Below are 17,875 nucleotides of genomic sequence, written 5' to 3' on the forward strand. Positions count from 1 at the left end.
CCCTTGGGTAGATGGATTTGTAAAATGGTGTGATTCTTGGGATGTCCTGTGCAAGGCCAGGAGTTGGTCTCGATGATCCTGATAGGTCCCTTCCAGCTCAGCATATTCTATGAGTCCATGATTCTGTGAGGATTTCTGGAAGGTGGTTGCCTGCGGCTGTCAACCTCCATTCCCCCTCTCCCATGTGTTTAGTTTAAGAATTAAGCACATTATCAGTGGACAGGATATACCCAGGCTAGTCGGGCTTTAACAGTGACAACAAAATACTGGTTACTGGTTTATCTTCCCTGCTGCCTTTTTTCTTCTGCCTCTCTGGCTGGTGTCTGATAAGCCAAATGGAAATCTTCATGTGAAGATCTACTTTTCTGATTTTTTTTTGTCTTAGTCTTGAGGCTTGAAATTTTTTGTGTTTTGTTTGTCTTGCACTGTCTTGAAGGAGCTTTGTAGGCTTTGTGTTTGCTCTGAATGCTTCTAATTTTATGAAGCCCACTGCCAAAAGAGAGAAGCTGTTGCTGGCGACCCATCCAGTCAGCCATGCAGCACGTGAATGAACTCTGAAAGTCTTTTAATCCTGCCTGATGTCCAAGAGCTTGCTGTTGGTACCACAAGGCTGCGAATTACGGGAAGAAAAAAATTGGTCTTTTGGCAAATACAGGCTCAGATGCTTTTAGTCTTCATCTCCTTTGAATTATATCATGTAGTCTGTTCTTTCATGAACAGGCTGTGTCTAGCATAGGAGCTGGTACCTCAGTTTAGGAATTACAAAACTTTGGCTGTGCTCACGTTTCTGCTGCCAGTCTGCTGCGTGAACACAAACCAGCTACCCTTACTGCTGCTCCTCTGCTCAATCTCCATATCTGTAATGCTAACCTAATTATGCCTGCTCTTCAGCAGTGTTGGAGGAGTAATACTCAGATATTCATGGAGATGTTATTAACACCCCTCCCCAAGTAACTGCAACCTACTGCATTATGGAATGTAATGGCTAAAGATTCCAAACGAAGAAATTGTTAGGAAATGTCTCTTCTGTATAATGCATTGATTATTTGAAATAATCAGAACTATAAATCAGTTCTGCTTTTGAATAAATTTATAGCAAATATAAATTTGTATTTATATAAAATATAAAATATATATATATTTATATAAATTTATAGTGGAAAGCTAAACTGAAAATAAAATAGCTAAATATCCCTGGGATTTTTAACCTCCGTGATGGACTCTGCAAGTCTGGCTGTGGTACAAATCCATTATCTATATGACAAGCATTTGTTTGTTCTGTTCACTGAATAAGTTGCATCATTTGTAACATCCAGTATAATTGCCATTTAACCAAGTTCAGCTGCCTGCAACTGCAGTGCATTTATAGTTGGTTGGAAACCAAATTCGTAAGCATCCTCTGGGAGTTGCATCCAATTGCTTTTATTGGTTCCCATAACACAGCAGAAAAATCTTACTTCCTTTCAAGCATGAGGACAGATTAACAGTGAGGTCAACGCTGTCACTTGATGCCATTTTAATTCAGAGTGACAGCAGAGGATAGGGGTCAGTTGTACTGGTGATGGTTTTCCTCACAGCACTGCAGTTGGGTTGCTTGTAAACCTTCACCAAACAGCTGGCTAGCAACTGCTGTTCACAACTGCTCTGGGAGGTGTGCTAGCACTTAGCTGGTTCTCTGTAAAAGTTAGATGGCACAACGTGTGAGACTACCATCTGGGATCTGTTGAAACAGAAGCAAAATTATTCTCTGTTTTCACACTCTTCATGTCGGTCACACATGTCAGTTTCAGCTTCCTCGTGGCTGTGGCATTTGCTCCAAGATGGAGGTTTTGATGATGTTTGAAGAGAGACCAGCAATCAGCATCAATGACAGCCTCTCCTTTCCATTTTCTCTACATTTTCTATCTGCATGTGATAGCAATTGAAACACTCAAAAGGTTTCCATGGCACAGTAATTTAACTGACATTTTCTCAGCAGCAGTAGATAATTTTTGTAAATTTGGGCAAAGCCTGAGTTGATCAGACAATTGTACTATGTCCCTGGTCTTTGTTTGGGCTATGACATAGTTGCCTTTGAGTGGGAATTGTCTTCATCAACAGTGTAAACTCAGAATAAACTTTTCTGCTGAAAGGGAGCCTACATTTCCTCTTTTTCTGTTTTGCTTGTCTCCTTCTATTTATATTCCCTTCTTTCCTTTTATTTTGATAAATAAGTATTTGTCCTACATTTTGATATCCTTTAAATATTTATCTTCTATATAGGTTTTGTCAATGCTTATCTGTTCCAATTTGGTTCCATTATGGATATAATAAGCTCTGCAATGTAAAATGTCAATGTCATACAGCTAGGTACTATCTTGACCTTTGTATATTATCATAAGAAAGAAATATTTTCAAGTGTACATTTAGAAGTACTGGTTTGTATTTTTGTTTTTACATGGTATTCCCTGCATTTGGGTCACCTTTACCACCTATTTCTGTCTCTTCAAAAATTTTCCTCATAAAGGGAAAAGAATGGGCTTGTTCCCCCTCTCTTGTTTTGTTGAGGAGACCAGCCAGTGGTCAACAGCTCCAGTGAGCCCCTAGGATGAGATTTCTGTGCAGAAGACAGTTTCTTAAGCAACAGATTTTTACCTTGGTACCAAGGAAAAAAGGACACACTTCCTAGACCATCCCACTAAATGCACAGCCTTCATTTAGTTGCCTTTCCAACCTACTGAAATCTGGACACCCTCTTGTCCAGAAACCCCACAGCTGAGTCCTCAGGTGAGATGATGCCCCGCAGATTCCCAAGGGCCCCTTTCTAGGGCAGAGGAAAGCTACCATCCCCTGAGTCAGCAGGCCTGGTGTGTGTGGAGCCAAGGGAAAGGCAATAGGAAAGGCAACACCTCAGTGGAGGTCCAGCAAGAGAGAGGGCCACAAATCATGGGCAGCAATTGCTCCAGGTGTCATTTTGAGGGAAGGCCTGAGCTTAGTGGCGTATGGGAGACAGGGCCAGAACTAATCTTCTCTGCAACTTGAGGAAGCAGGTGATAGCTGTCTGCCAGTCTGTCCAGAACGTCCTCCCACCTCCTCCCACCTCTTTCTGCTTGGGACTGCAGAGGGGGCTGCGAGGGAGTAGGGATGCTCAGCTCCCATGTGGGCAGAGGGGGTGCTCGGTCAGCAGTAGAGCTGTTCAGCCCTGCAGCCGGTGCAAGGAGTGGAAGGAATTTTACATGTGGCTAAGTGTGAGACTGATGGAGCAAAAACAAGGTGCCCAAGATGTAAGACTTGACTATGCTGGATGAGATTTGCCAATGTCATAGGACTCCTTACATGCATCTTCATTAAAAATATGCGGAACCCTGCCGTGCCGTTATCACAGATGTGTGTTTAATTTACTATAGAGAGTTTACCATGTGAGAGGTTTTGGGAGAGCTTTTTCACAAGCAGCACAAAGCAAGCAACTTCCAAAGCAAAGTTTTGAGGAAGGACAGTTTGCACTGTGTGTGTGAGGAGTATGATTTGCTAGCAGGCACTGGAAGGACTGTCACAGGGCTGGTGGTCGCAGGGCTGGGTGGCCCCAGAGGGGCTGCATTACCCCTGTGCCTTACCCACAGCTTTCACCTGTGGGGTAATAGTCTTAGACATCAAAGTTTCTTGATAAGGCTATCTGAGACTGCAGAATTAAAAGCACTGTATGGAAACTAAACTGCTCATGGTTATTCTTCACAGGGTTTTCAAGTTCACTCCCAGTATGAATTTTTGGTTTCTGATATTTTTTCCACTTTGCTGGAATGTTCTGATATAATGCTATGGGCATTAATCCTGCTACAAATGCTGTGTTTCAGACAGCCGTCCAAACACTTGTGCATAATAATCTAGATTTTTATTTTTTAAGATGTCCTTCGATGAGGTGGAGTCACTGCAGCAAAGTAGCACATAGTGAAAAATGCAGTCTCATTCCCCTGCAGTCAGGGCAGGCTGGTGTCTTACTAAATAGCTATTTAACTTTTTCTGTTCAGTTTTGTTTTAAAATGTGTCAGTAAGAAGGTTCCAATCCCAACCCATTACTCTGCTCTGTAGGGGTTCATGTGATTACAGTTTGTCCAACGTAGCCTATATTTCCTCTTTGTCTGTTTCACTTACCTCCTCTATTTATATTAATTTCTTTCCTTTTTTTGATAAATAAGTCTTCTTTTTCCTTCATGTTTATATCCTTTAAATATTTATCTGCTCTCCTCCTGTTTGCCTGTAGTCATTGCTGAGTACCGTTTATGTTTAGCTTTTGGCAGTTACTCAGTAACATAGGGAAAAAACCCAAGATTTCCTTTTTGGTTAGGTATTCTTTTAGATCTCAAGCAGCTACATATATTTTCAGAACTGTATATAGGGACTGAGATGTAGATGGTGAGATCCTATTAATGTCAACAACGGTTTTACTATTGACTGTTTTAGGGCCATGATTTCACCCAGAAATTCTCTGAACTTAGTCATATCTTCCACAACGCTCCTTATACGGTAGTGGAGTCCAGGCTGAAAACCAATTCACAATTATTTGAGGTCTGTGTTTCTCTTCTCAAAGGAGAAAACAATAAATCAGCCTTTTTTCATTGTTGTTGTTGTTTTCCGTGTGACCAAGGCTTGCTGATTGCAAAGCTTTAATGAACGTCTTGATAACGACGAAAGACTGGGCTTTTTCTTATGCTCTGGTTTAGGAAATGACCTTGCTTTGACTTCACACCCTGCTTGCTGATGGGACTGGAGGCTTCTTCAGTGACAGACAGCCGTCTCACAGATGCTTTTCACTTTTATGAGGCAAACACATCAGCAGAGCTATATTAAGTATGTCTGCATCACATGTCAGGTCCTGGGCAAAGCAGAAATTTGCTTTGTCTGAATGTTGACAGTAAACACCACAATTTTACTGAACAATTTAAATTCTGAATTCCTGTCTGTTTTGTGTGCAGGTAGCATGGAGGGCTAGGTTACGGATAACCTGATAAACCTCATCCTATGTGGTTTACAAATAGAAACTGTCTCAGAGCTTTATATCTCCTAAATGAAGTGTGTCCTCAGTGTTGGATAAGCCACTATCCCAGCTTCCTCAGTGATGCCTTAAATATACTAGGTATTTGTTTCAGAAACCAAAATGTTTGCAATCCAGTATCTGAAACGCTCATCCAAAAAATGATGTTAGAACAAGTAAGTTTGTACTGGCTCTGTGTTTACCACATCCAAGCAGCCTAATGGAAGGAGTGTTTAGAGTGAGAAGTCGGCATAGTGCAGTTGTGGTCAGGACAGCTTAGGGAGAATGTTAACATTTGCCTCCTGTCCTTTGACCAAACCCATCCAAACCCTCCCATCTGAGAAGTGCACCTCTCACTGTCCAGCCGCTGCCTCACGTTACCCATATCAGAACTAAGCTGGTAAACTCCAATTAGGACAATTGCAAAAACATTACCTCATAACTTTGTATGTTTACCCTAAACCTGGAAGATATAGGGGTTCTCTTTTAAAACTTCCTGGTGGGGTTTTTTATTATTCCATCTTCTGACTTTACGTTACAACTGATAAAGAAAAGATTGAGTTTCTGATAGAGTGTCTATCCACAGGAACAAGGCTGCTGAGGGAAATTTTGCTTGACAAAATATCAGTATTAAGGATTTCAGCAGAATTATTTGGTTTGATTGTGTACATTTGAAAAAATATTTTATAGTTGTACATTATAATTAGTGTTAAGAAAGAGGAGATTAAAAAAATAAAACCCTTAACAAAGAGTACTTTGATGCAGCAAAAACAATTTTTCTCAATTTAATTTTGGCAAAATTTGCCAAATTTAAGCTTTTTGTTCCAGTTTAGAGAAAAAAAAACCCACAGCAAAAACACCTTTGAAAATACTCAAAATTACAAGTTTCAAACAGGTCTACAGAAAACATTTACTAGGATTACTTCAGTCTATGAATAAAACTGCCCTGGTGGCAAATGACAGCATCCCAGAACATACACTCTACACAGAGAGGAAATACCACATTTCCTCTCCTTCCAGGAATTCTCACTTAATATTTCATAATAGATTATTGGTCTCATCCTTAAACATCTGAACTGGACCAGGCAGAAGGTTTCATACCATGCCATTAAACAAAATAGTAGGGGCTCATGTAACAAAAGAGAAGGGCTTGGCTGGGCTTTAAATCACTCTCACACAGGGGTAGTTTTCCCTGAGTTGGTGTGCCAAGAACTCCTTGGGAAGATCCTGCACCACCCTCACCCCCTCTCACCTCTGCCAGGCTTTGTAAGTGAATCAGTAATTGCTCAAAGATTGTGAAGGAGAGGAAATGCCCCTTTCAGTACAACTGGGTGTTTAGACCTGGAGAGACTAAATAAAGGGAGCTTTTTTTTTTTTCCTGTAGAAGGCTGGCATAAGAGGGAATATCTTTGCATTTTCACCCCTGAGCCAGTGTTCACTCCACATACTTTTCAAACATAAAAGCTGTATTTTTGCCTTTGATGATATGTTGCCGAAAGTATTTGTGATGAATACCAAAGCACAGACAGCTTTCACACTTCCAGAGTAAAGTGATGCATAAACTTTATTCAGCCCTCCCTGAAAAAGCCCCCAAACAGGTGTGTTTTCAGAGCAAAGAGCAGCAGTGGTTGATTAAACCATGCTGGGCTTCAAGCTTAAAAGGCAAGCAGTGAAACTCATTACCCTGAGAGACCCAGCAGTTCCTGGATGTCTGGATCATCTCCATCTCAAGCAGGACAAGAAAAAAATAACTTCTTCATTGCTTCTGTTGGCTTAGCAACATCTCAATAGCAAAACACAAGGCAGACACTCATTTGATGCTGGAATGCTCCATGGATAGGAAATAGGAATCTTGGTGCTGCCTCTTTGCAGCTGCATGTGAGTTAGCCAGCACTGCAGCAGGGCAGGAGCTGCAAAGGAAAAAGGGTGTCCCAGGAGATACAAGAGAAGTTTGATGGAAAAAGTTCATCCCTCTTTAGACTGTGTTTAAGAGTAGGACTGAGGACTATATGTCCTGGTCATCTTTCCTGTATTGGTTTCTTGCAGGCTGGAACTAAATTTGAAATACCTATTTTGTGTGGGGAGAAAAGGCCAACTGTCCCATAAATGTTTTAAACAAATTTTCTTTATTGCAAAACTATATGAAACCAGTTTCTTCCTTCAGGTCATCATAATTTCCAGAGCTACTGATGAATAGTGTTTACTGGGACCTCTGAATTCTAAGGCCAGCCCTCTTATTCATTTGTCATTTTGAAATTATGCCTATTCCTAGAGCATAGGTAATTACTGCCTGTCAGTAAGAATTAGTACTGAAAGTGTTGTTATTGCCTGCAGTAGTAGTAATAATAATAAAAAATAGTTACAACTCTATTCAACTGAAGCAAATAAAATATAGGAGCATGTTGCACTCAAATTCAAGAAACAAATACTTTATTGATGATTTCACAGGATATCACATCCACTAAGGTAAATAAATTTAAATCAAACATATGCTTTACATAAAAAGAAAAAAGTTCCAGGTGCAACTCTGCAGAGGTGTTGAAGACTTTCAGTTTTGCACAAGTTGTGAACAGATGTATTTCCAGCTGTAGGGTTTGGACTTTTAGAGGAAGTTCCCTTCCAGCAGATGGCCGCTTTTCTTTTCTCTTCATCGAGCTGTTTAATGAGTCTGGTTTCAATGAATTTAGTTAGAACTGATTTATGCAATTGTGAGGGGTGTAGATCTGACTTTGCTGGTGATGTACATCACCACAGGATTTGGCTTACTGGATGCCATTTCACATCCTCAGCTCACAGACCTCAGTGGGGAATGGTTTCACCTGGGAGCTATGCATAAGCACATCTGTGGATGTTCAGTTGGTCCAGTTCTACTTAAAAATACACAAAAATTGAAATTTCACCTCTGCATAAGGACATGAGATTTATGTGATCATCTGGCTGGTTTGTCAGTCAGTACTTCTCTAATGATGGGGTTGAACCCAGCAGCTAATTTCAGCCAAAAATCTAAAACACACTTAATCTCCTGCAGTGTCTGTGGATTTTTTCAGTCAAGAAGAGAGATACAAATTGATGTCCCAGTGAGGAAACAGCAGGAGGTCACAGCTGCCAGAGGCTCCATCGGGTAGGGAGGAGGCGACTGTGCAGCACCTTCAGCTCACCAGGCTGTTCCCTACTGGGCAAGGGTATGAGGAAAACATGAGAAGAGCTCAGATTACTGCTCTGAGGATTTATTTTCAGCTGAGTTCTTATGTCCTAGAACCCATGTTTGCTCCTGACAAGTCCCATGTGATTTTTTTTTTAAATAACATCAGACTTCAGCACTCTTCTTTAATTCTCTCTGTTAGAAAATTGAGCAGAGGTAGTTCAGAGGGATATTGCAAGATTTAATTAACTTTTACAAACAGAGAGAATAATGAATAGGTGATAAAGACTGTAAATGGAAGTTCAATACTAAAGTGTAGTATTGATTTAGAGACATCTGTCATTTCGGATCTCAACATCGGAGCATCAAGGCTACTTTAAAATACAAACAAGCAAAGGGAAGTCTTTGATTTCTTTAAAGCTAGATGTGTTGTTTCATGTAAAAAGGAAAAAAAAAGGGAGGGGGGAGGGTTGGAGGTAAAATGACCTGCTTCAGACCCTGGACTCCTAAAACCCAGTCTACATTCTTACTGATTTTTCAAAGTGCCTTTCTACAAAGAAGCGTCTCCTGTTCTGTAGGTCTGGATTTTTACCTTTGCTGCAGCAGCGTAGGGCTGAGTGGTAAAACTCTGGTATAATGGCTCTTTCCCCATCTCTAAAAGGTTCCCTATTTCCGGCCACAGAGGATCTTTCTTTCAGAAGAATAGCCTTCACAACATTATATGCATTTCAAAAGAAAAGCACATGAAGTCCCCATGTGACATTACTGGTATACATCTACATTCAATGTGTCAAAAGGACATTTTTCTGTTTTTTCTTTGTGTTGTAATAATGCTCTGCTGATGAAGGTACAACATGAAAGGCTGCTCTTTAGAGGATTTGAGTTTAGTACTGTGTGGAACAAAACCACAGTAATGCAAATAGTACTTCTAAGCAGAACTATTGAAGCGAGACTATGATCACTTTTAGATAGCCTGTATTTCTCCATATCTCAGGTAATTAGGCACCCCACAAGTACTTTGCGTGTGGGGTCCTGGGCTGGCCCAGGCCATATGAGGACAGCAGGGCCCAGACAGGGACAATCTGAGATGCTGCTGAGCCTCCAGCTTCATGAGCCTGATTTCTGCTCCCAAAAGACAGCTTTTCAAAAAGGAAGTGTAGCCCCGTAGTGCAGGTTATGAGTGGTTACAGGGCCATGACTGGAGAATGAGATGTGTTCTGTGGTGATATCACCTTATCTATAATTTTGGTGTGCCTCCTCTGTGCATGTGGGGAGAAGGGTGACTTGGCACCCTGGCAGGTCCACACCCTGGAACCCCCACAGCAGCAAGCAGGGCACAAGGCATGGGGCTTTGGCAAAGCACTGGGCTGCACACCTGGGCCTTTCCTTGTTGAGAGGTTAAAATGATGGGTGGAGGAGGGTGTGCTGCTGTTTTGACAGCCTCTTCTCACACCTGTGCAGTGCAAATGCAGGTAGGCACTTTCTTGGGCTACCTAACCAGGCTTAATGGGAAATGTCCCATGTAGAGTGCCCAGCAATGCCCACATATCCAACAGGAATTCCCACCTGGGATCATCACTGATGGACAGCACACAAAATGGTCTGTCTTCACAGAGGTTAAGCATTTTGTGAGTGTATGATGCGTGATTTTTACTTGTGGGATGAGATTACGACTCCGCAATTCCCTTTGTTTTGAATTTATCTACAAGGTAGCTTAGGTTGAATGAGCTAGTAAAGCTTACGTCAGTACTGGCCTAAGTAAAGCATCAAAATAGCAAGAAATCCAAGTATGTCACCAGTGCTATTTAAGGTTTTCAGATCAGCTGCTTTGGACCTATTTCCGTGCATCAATTTTTGAAGTACAGCAATAGACGGAGGTTTTGTTATGATATATTCCTTCCTTGGGTGCTGAGAGTACTCAGCTTCTGAGCAGCTCTACAACACATGCCTCCAATGACAGAATCTGACTGAGATCTCAGGCTTTGCTACCTAAAATAGTTTCATAATATCTCTTGTAGATGCTTTTGTCTGAAAAGTGTATTGGCATTGTGAAAAGACAGAAGAAAATATCAATACTTTTAATAAAATAGTGATTGAAAAATGGATCTTTAGAATCAAGATTTGATTACATGGGGACTTGAATCCTCAGTGTCTGAATATTCTGCTGAATGGCTTTGGTATGAAATCTTCAGCACTAATTTTGTTTAGCTTGAACTCAGCTCACCTCTGAAATTATGATTTCCCTTTCTCTCTATTCATCTCAACCAAAAAAAGTATTTTTCTCACTGCTGTCACACAATAAACTTATCTCTACACATAAAAAGAATCATGTACTATTTTTATTTGGAATTTTTATTTATTACTGATTTCTTGGGTGGCTTATTGGAAGTTTTGAATATTTTATATATACATCACTTCCAGAAAGTGCTATTCAGTGATACGTCATAGACGCTGCTAGCATCAGCAAAATACAATAAATTAATTTGCGTGACATTAGTCTGACTTGCTCTGGGACTGGTACATTCTGTTTCATCTTAAATGAAGTAAAGTTATTAATTTTGTGTAGTTTTCATTTTCACATTAGCATTCTCTTCTGTGAAGTGTAATTGCCTTCCTGTTATTTGTAATACTGTAGTCATTTTAGTTAGGGCAGCTCACCACAGAGAGAGGCTCAGGGCCTTCCTGGAGAATTTACTACACAGACCAGACAGTCAGAAACAGAGGACATGAGTGGTCTGATTTGCTTAAGGTCATATAAGCCGTCAGCAGAGCGAGAATCAGGATCCAGTTTGCCAAACCTTATTCCAGTACTGTATCCAGCAACCATGCTGCCTCTTAGTATGTCACTGTTCTTATTGTTCTTTCTTTATAGTTCGGGATCGGGTACGATCTAAAATGGAGAGAGATATTTTGGCAGAAGTCAACCATCCTTTCATAGTCAAGCTTCATTATGGTAACTATAATAAAATATAATTTGTGCTTTTTCTTAAATTGGTTGGGGAACTGTGACTAGATGTGTTAAACTTTCGTACAGATACCCTCTGCCTACTTATGACTCTGTTTCTAACAAAGTCATAGAGGCAACCTGTGTGAAATTCTTCATTTATGCTAAAGGAGAAATTCAGTATTTGTAAGTTTTATCCATTCCTCCATCAAAATAAATTTGTCATAAAGTCTGATGTTGTAGGTAGTGCTGGTGGGGTAACTGGTGAGTTTACATATGCCAACCCTTTACCCACTGTAAGGTATCATTTAGAAAGACAGAGGATTTAAATAAAAGCTGGTTTTAATAATCAGTACCAGTCTAAATTTGCATATGTGTGTACATGAATGTGGTGTCTTGCTGGAGCTGCCTCCTGCCCTGCCAGCCCCATTATTACTGTAACAGGTGTTCTGAGGACATTTGAGTGTGTGGGCTCTCCTCTCACACAAGCATGGGAACAACTCTCTATGCCTCGCTCTCGGTGACTCCAGATACCTTGTGGAGTGGGAAACACTGTTAATTCGTAGGTGCTTAGCACAGAAATGAAGGTATTAGTAATGCACTGATGTCTCTCAACTGACGCTACTTTTCCCCATAATCTAAGCTCAATTGCTAAGTTCTAGACAGAAATAATTTTTTTTTTGGTTCTCAAAGTTTTAAAATGACAGTGAAGCAATGGCATGAATGATATACTGCTAGTCAACAGGACTTACTTGTTGGGGACTTTAGTTTGATTCAAACTTCCAACATCTCCTTCCTTTTCTAATGCAGCATTTCAAACAGAGGGAAAGTTGTATCTAATACTAGATTTCCTACGGGGAGGGGACCTTTTCACCAGACTCTCCAAAGAGGTAAGCTGATCGATCTTCAACTGAGAAATTAAAGACTGTCTTGGATTTTCAGAACTCAGATTGAGTTGGTGGGAATGAAAAATGGCCTTGGGAATAGTCCTATGTATATGTAATAGAGCTATCTCATTTTGCATGGTTAAGTGGGTTCTTAATAACTGTATTTGAATTATGCTATAGGTAATGCAGCAGATACCATGTAGGCATCACTGCCAGAGAAAACTACACCACTGCTAAGCCATTCCTGTAGCAAAGTAGCCCCAGACTCATTGTTTTCAAAATAAGTCTTGGATGTGATGAGAAACGGTCTGAGTAATCAATCCCCAATACATTTTGCCCTTGGGATGAGCACAGAACCACTGGAAAAACACACACACTGCCAGCAAAGGGAAGAGATGGCTGTGGGTCAGGGCCAGCCCCGGCAGCTGCTGGGAGCAGGTCAAGGGCCATGCGCCACCCTGGGAATGGGAGATTGACTATCACAGCCCTCACCTGCCCTCCTTCTGCCTGCCAGGAGTAGCTGCTGCTTCCATACCCTCCCCAGGCTCTCATCCCTCCTCTGTCCTCTGCATGCCATGTCCCTGGAGAGGGACTGCTGCAGGCAGGAGACATCCCAAACCTGAGCCTCACTGGTGCCCATACAGAGCAGCCACAGTAGGTTTTCCAGGGTCATTTGGGCCTCTTCTGTATCGCCAAACCTCTGTGAGCCAGCAGTCCCAGAGATGTCCTTGCAGAAGTGCAGGAGGCTCCAGTGAGGCAGGATGGCTGCCCTGCAGTTGTCTGTGCCCTGGTCTTCTCTGTCACCAACACGACGTCCCCAACCCTTGGTACTTCCCAGGTTGTGGGGACAAGGGTGTGGGCAACCACTTACCACACAGTCTTTAAAGACAGGGACCTTTCAAATGCCATCTTGAGGGCAAGCTCTGTTGCTCTTCTTGGGTTTGGGGAGCTACTGATGGACTAAAAAAGCAGTGAAAACAGTATTTTCAGTCAAAAGTTCCCTAGCTTTTTTTTTTCCCCTCCCCATTCAGTTCCTGATTCAGTGACATGCTGCAGGCTGCTGTGTGCAGTGTAGCTGGGGACCCCAAGTATTTGCTTTTAAGGCTTGCTTGCTAATGCAAGACATTGGTAAGAAGTTAATTACACCGCTGAGTAATGATTCTTGTATAAATATTCAGTTCCTGGTAGCAGTTACTTTTAATATGAGGGAAAAGATTTTAAAAATTTAAACATAAAATATCCTTCTGCTGTTGTCATGAGACCAAGCTTCATTAGCGAGGCAGCGCTGCTGTCTCAGCAAGGGCCTCTCCAGTTTCATGGAAGAAGACAGAAAATGTGGCTCTCGCCTAAGAGGGCAGGTCCCTGTTCTGCACAGCCAGTGTACTCAAAAGTGGAAGATAACAGCTCAGACTTTGTACTTCTTTAAAGCTTCATGTTTTCCCCAAAGCTTTTCCAGGGCAATTCACTGACTTCTATGCTGTGTACCATCAGGAGCGAGTCCTCTTAAGCTGACAGTAAAAACATACTTCTCTTTTTTCAGTGTTTGCAGCTCACCTTGTCTGCCTATACTTTGCAGCTGTTTAGGGGCCAGAAGTTCTGGGAAAACTTGAACTGTCTGCAATTTGTTATAATAGATTTGGTTGAAAGGTATTGATTTCAGTGGACTTTCAGTCAGATCCCATATACATACATTGCATGCATGCATGCAAAGCTTGCCTACTTCTTGCTCTTTTTGAGACATCTGACATTAACTAGGTGTATATGTATAGATTAGATTTTTCCTTGATTCCATTGATTTAATTTCTTGCCTACATTATTTATTTTAAAGTTTATAAATAATTTAAGTTTATTTTGAAAATTAATGCAATTTTTGCATTCAATGCAATTAAATTTTTAGAGTTTTTGCTTGTGTATTTATTTATTATTTTCCTTGTGTTTTTATTTCTAGCCTTTGCAGTAAAATTCTTAATTAAATTATGTGACATCTGTTCTCTGAATCATCTCTTTTTTTTCTCTCAGCTGTCTGGAACTTCTCAAAGCACTCAGATATTTTGGCTACCCCTTTCTGGGAGCAGAGACTTAATTTTAAAATTAAGCTCTGCAACTTCTACTGTAGAATTTGCATTTACATATGACAAGTAAATTTGTATTGAGCTGACTCATTTTACTTCTGTCATGCATAATATTCACACTTGTGTATCCGATATATCAGCTTCTTTTTCTGCGTTATTATCTCTGTGCATATTGAAATTTAATTAAAGAGAACGTCTGAGATACAATGGAAGTAGAACCGGAGGGGTTTCCTGCCATCTGAGTTTTTCAGAGCTTATTGGTTTTTTGATTACAGAAGCTTCTTCACCTAAAACACAGCTTTCAGTGTTAGCAGTATCCATATCAGCTACAGAAAAAGCTGTCTTCGGCTGGCACTTCATCAGGCCCTGGATGTTAAACAAGACATCACTGCTTAGGGCATCTGCACTGAGATTGCTTGAACCTCCAAGGCAGAAGGTTTTAAATTGATCTGAGTCTCTTCATTCCATGTATTCTGCTCAGATTTGGAAGTATTTCACTTCCAAAAAAAAGGTTTCCATTTCATGGGAAGCTGGTAACCAAATGCCAAGATTGTAGCAAGTTAAGGACTATGAAAGCAATATAGGCTGCACTGAATGTGTTTAATTTTGCCGTTCATTTCCAAAGGCTAAGGAGTTATAATTTATTCCTATTATTGTGACATAATGTCATCTAAACAGGTCAAACAGACAAATGAGAGCAGCATATTTTAAGGAACAGAGGCACTCAAAAGATCAAGACTTGTTTTATAAGGAGAATCTGGTAAGAATTGTTAATGTAAGTTCAGACAAATTATGGAAAATTGAACCTGATATGATGGTTCTTCCAGCATTCCCAGGTTAGACAATTCCTTCCCCGTGTCTGTTTAAGGCAAGCCAGCCCTCCGCTGTCCAATAAATAGATGTGGTCTTCTCTTCCTTCTCTTCCTTCTTTCTAGGTGATGTTTACAGAAGAGGATGTCAAGTTCTACTTAGCTGAGCTGGCCTTGGCATTAGACCACCTCCATGGTCTTGGAATTATTTACAGGGATCTAAAACCAGAAAAGTAAGTTAACAAGGAAAAGTGAACTGAAACATAAATACATGAACTTTTAGGCTGCTTCTGCTCCTTGTCATGCTACTAAATGAGAAGGTGCCAGGGGCTCTGCCTTCCTTCTTGTTTGTGAGACTCTACATGAGACCTGCACTAAGAGCAGTAGGGTTTTCCTATCTTACCATTTTAGTGTGAGGCCAAATATTTTGACTGTGCTCCAGTATGATGGGACATCTGTGTGCCTGGACTTCAGTTTTGTGAATGAATTCAGTAAAGAATTCAGATCCCCGTGCCTTGAACTTCACTGGCACTGTTCTCTGTTTGCAGCATTTAATCTGGCCTTCCCCTTGATGCAGTGTAAACCATTCAAAGCAACTCCACCTCCAGCTCATATGGAATATGTCGTGGCACCATTCAGTTTTATTGTAGCCATTAAATGAGCATGTCTGAAAACTTGTGTGCCTATTAACTCATGAGAGACATGGTAATCAGGATTTTTAAAATACTTGTATTAACTGTGAAAAATATTTTCCAAAATATTTGTTCTCACTTATATTTGCAGCTATTTTTCACTTGTAATGTGGTCCTAATTTTCCTTTCTCTTTTTTATTTGCAATACATCAGTAGAGCAAATTACACCCTCAGTGCTATCACTGGGAGTGACATGATACTGTTTTTATTCTATGCCCTTTGCCTGGTGCTTTGCTGGCATCTGCTGTGATGACTTGAATAAATCAGGCTGCAACATTTCAAAGTTCCTTTTTAATGAAATGTTCACCAGGATTTATAAAAGGTAACCACTGAGGGCAGTCTGTTTGGCAATTGCTTACACTTTCAAAGTCCAACAGCACAGCAGCATTTTCAAACTGAAACATTTGATGTGCATTTGATGTGCATTTTCACATCAAACTGAAAATAAGCAGCTCTTCCTTTAAAATTGAGTGTATTGCTTTCACTCTCATGGACAAAACATGACACCAAAAGTGATGGAATGTGGACTTTGTAGGTGAGAAGTTGAGGGGGAGGAGACTGTTTATCTCCATTACAGTTCTATGTGATTTAAATTTTAAATTCAATTTTATGTTTTGGTGAGAAAAATAATAGTAGTAGCAGTCCTATGCTAATTCAACAGATATACATAACAAGAGCTCTCAGTCTTTTGGGCTAGAGGGTTTTTTGCAGTTGACCAAATTTTCCAATCTTGCCCATTTATGCAACCAAAACTGGAAACCAGAGTCTTTGGCAAATATGGGAAGTCATCCTGAAAATTGAAAAACTGGAGGGAGAAAAGTACCATTTTGTTCCTGATATGAAATGCAGGTAGGCAGTGGTTGCACCCCAGCTGCTACAGCCATGGCAGCTCTCTCATTGTCTGCCAGCAGCTCCTTGATTTCAGCTTCATTCTGAATTGCTGTTTTATCCATTCAGCATCAACAAACATGTACACAATAGAATAACTCCAGTTACAGGTTTTCAGTTTTAAACTTTGATTTTAGTGAGCATTAGTATGACTCATGCACACTGCTTTTCTCTCTGATGTTAGATGAGGCTGATTTTTGAGAGAATACATGATATATGAATCTGCTATTAGAAGGTATCCAGACATGAGCTTGTATATTCAGATATAAGCCACAATGCTGTTACATTTATAGGCACAGACTGTAATTTTTTGCTTTAGAAGAAGTTAGAAACCAAGGAGAAAATTAAGTGTATGTCAAAACTGTTCATTGTATTTGAGATACTGAGAACTGGATTTTTCAGAGTTCTCAGCAGGAAGTGTCACTTAGCATCTCAAAAAACATCTCTCAATGACTCCAGTTGCAAGTGAGAGCACTTCATATTTCTGCAGACCAAGCTGCAGTGCTTCAAATCAGGGATCAGTGAATCGAGAAATTAGAGCTCATCTAAGGAAGGGAGGTGTCACTGATTTGTCATTGTCACATAGAAGCATGTTGAAAAGGTACAGATGGAATGCAGTTTTCTCTGTATTTTTGTCTGAGACCAGCCATCCCTTTCACTGTACTGCTCTGCTAAAATGCGTCCCTAAGTGTTACCAGTTTGCCGAGACAAGATTTCTCTGGAAGAAAATAGGAAGTATCATCACATAACTGAAGACCTTTATACAGTGAGATCACTGTGTAAAGTTAAGGTGGAAGCCCTCACTCTTGCATTCTCTAACTTCTGTATATATGGTTTGTGGTCTTTGAGGTACAGTTAAATGGATTAACTGTAATACAGTTTCATTTGGATGCAATTGACATAGTATAAAATTAGTTTACATGAATATAACTGTTGTGTAGGAAAGGAAATGACCCAGGAGTTTCATACCTGGAGATAAAGCAAGGCCTCTGATTGAAAACCACATCCTCTAAAAATAGCTCTGTAAGTGTAAAGCCTATGTGTAGTCACACCTAGGACAGCAGAGCATGACAGCCTATGACTGCGCTGGAACTTTAGGTTTACGTTAAAGAAATAGATACAGCAGAATAAAAATATTATTCTCAAGGGGAAAAAAAAAGCTAAATTTTTGAATTACATCTGGGAAAGAATAACTTTCTAAATAAGACAATAAAAGAAAATTAGGACTATCCCAGGATGTTCTCATCTTCCCCTTGCCCCCTGGCTGGATCAAATTTATCAAGACCATTACAGGCATGTTGCTAACCTAGGTTTAAGACAGCTGTGGAGACCCCATGGTCTCCATAGGAGGCCTCTTGGCAGTGCTCCACCAGTTGTTCATCTAGAATGTTGCTCCTAATAGCTAGTTTGAAATGTCTTTGTTGCCACTGCAT

The 17,875-nt window shown here is 40.5% G+C and overlaps 1 protein-coding gene across 4 annotated transcripts in view; it reads left to right on the plus strand.

The window, feature by feature from the left end:
* Positions 1-17,875, plus strand: part of RPS6KA2 (ribosomal protein S6 kinase A2) — a 285,019-nt gene that overhangs the window by 199,341 nt on the left and 67,803 nt on the right. For all 4 annotated transcript variants that reach the window (XM_048298315.1, XM_048298318.1, XM_048298317.1 and 1 more), the window contains 3 exons: positions 11,023-11,103; positions 11,905-11,984; positions 14,989-15,095. In XM_048298315.1, the coding sequence (XP_048154272.1) occupies positions 11,023-11,103; positions 11,905-11,984; positions 14,989-15,095 (268 nt within the window). The remainder of the gene's footprint in view (positions 1-11,022; positions 11,104-11,904; positions 11,985-14,988; positions 15,096-17,875) is intronic.

The sequence above is a fragment of the Corvus hawaiiensis genome, chromosome 3, assembly GCF_020740725.1.
Source record: "Corvus hawaiiensis isolate bCorHaw1 chromosome 3, bCorHaw1.pri.cur, whole genome shotgun sequence".
NCBI lineage: Eukaryota > Metazoa > Chordata > Aves > Passeriformes > Corvidae > Corvus > Corvus hawaiiensis.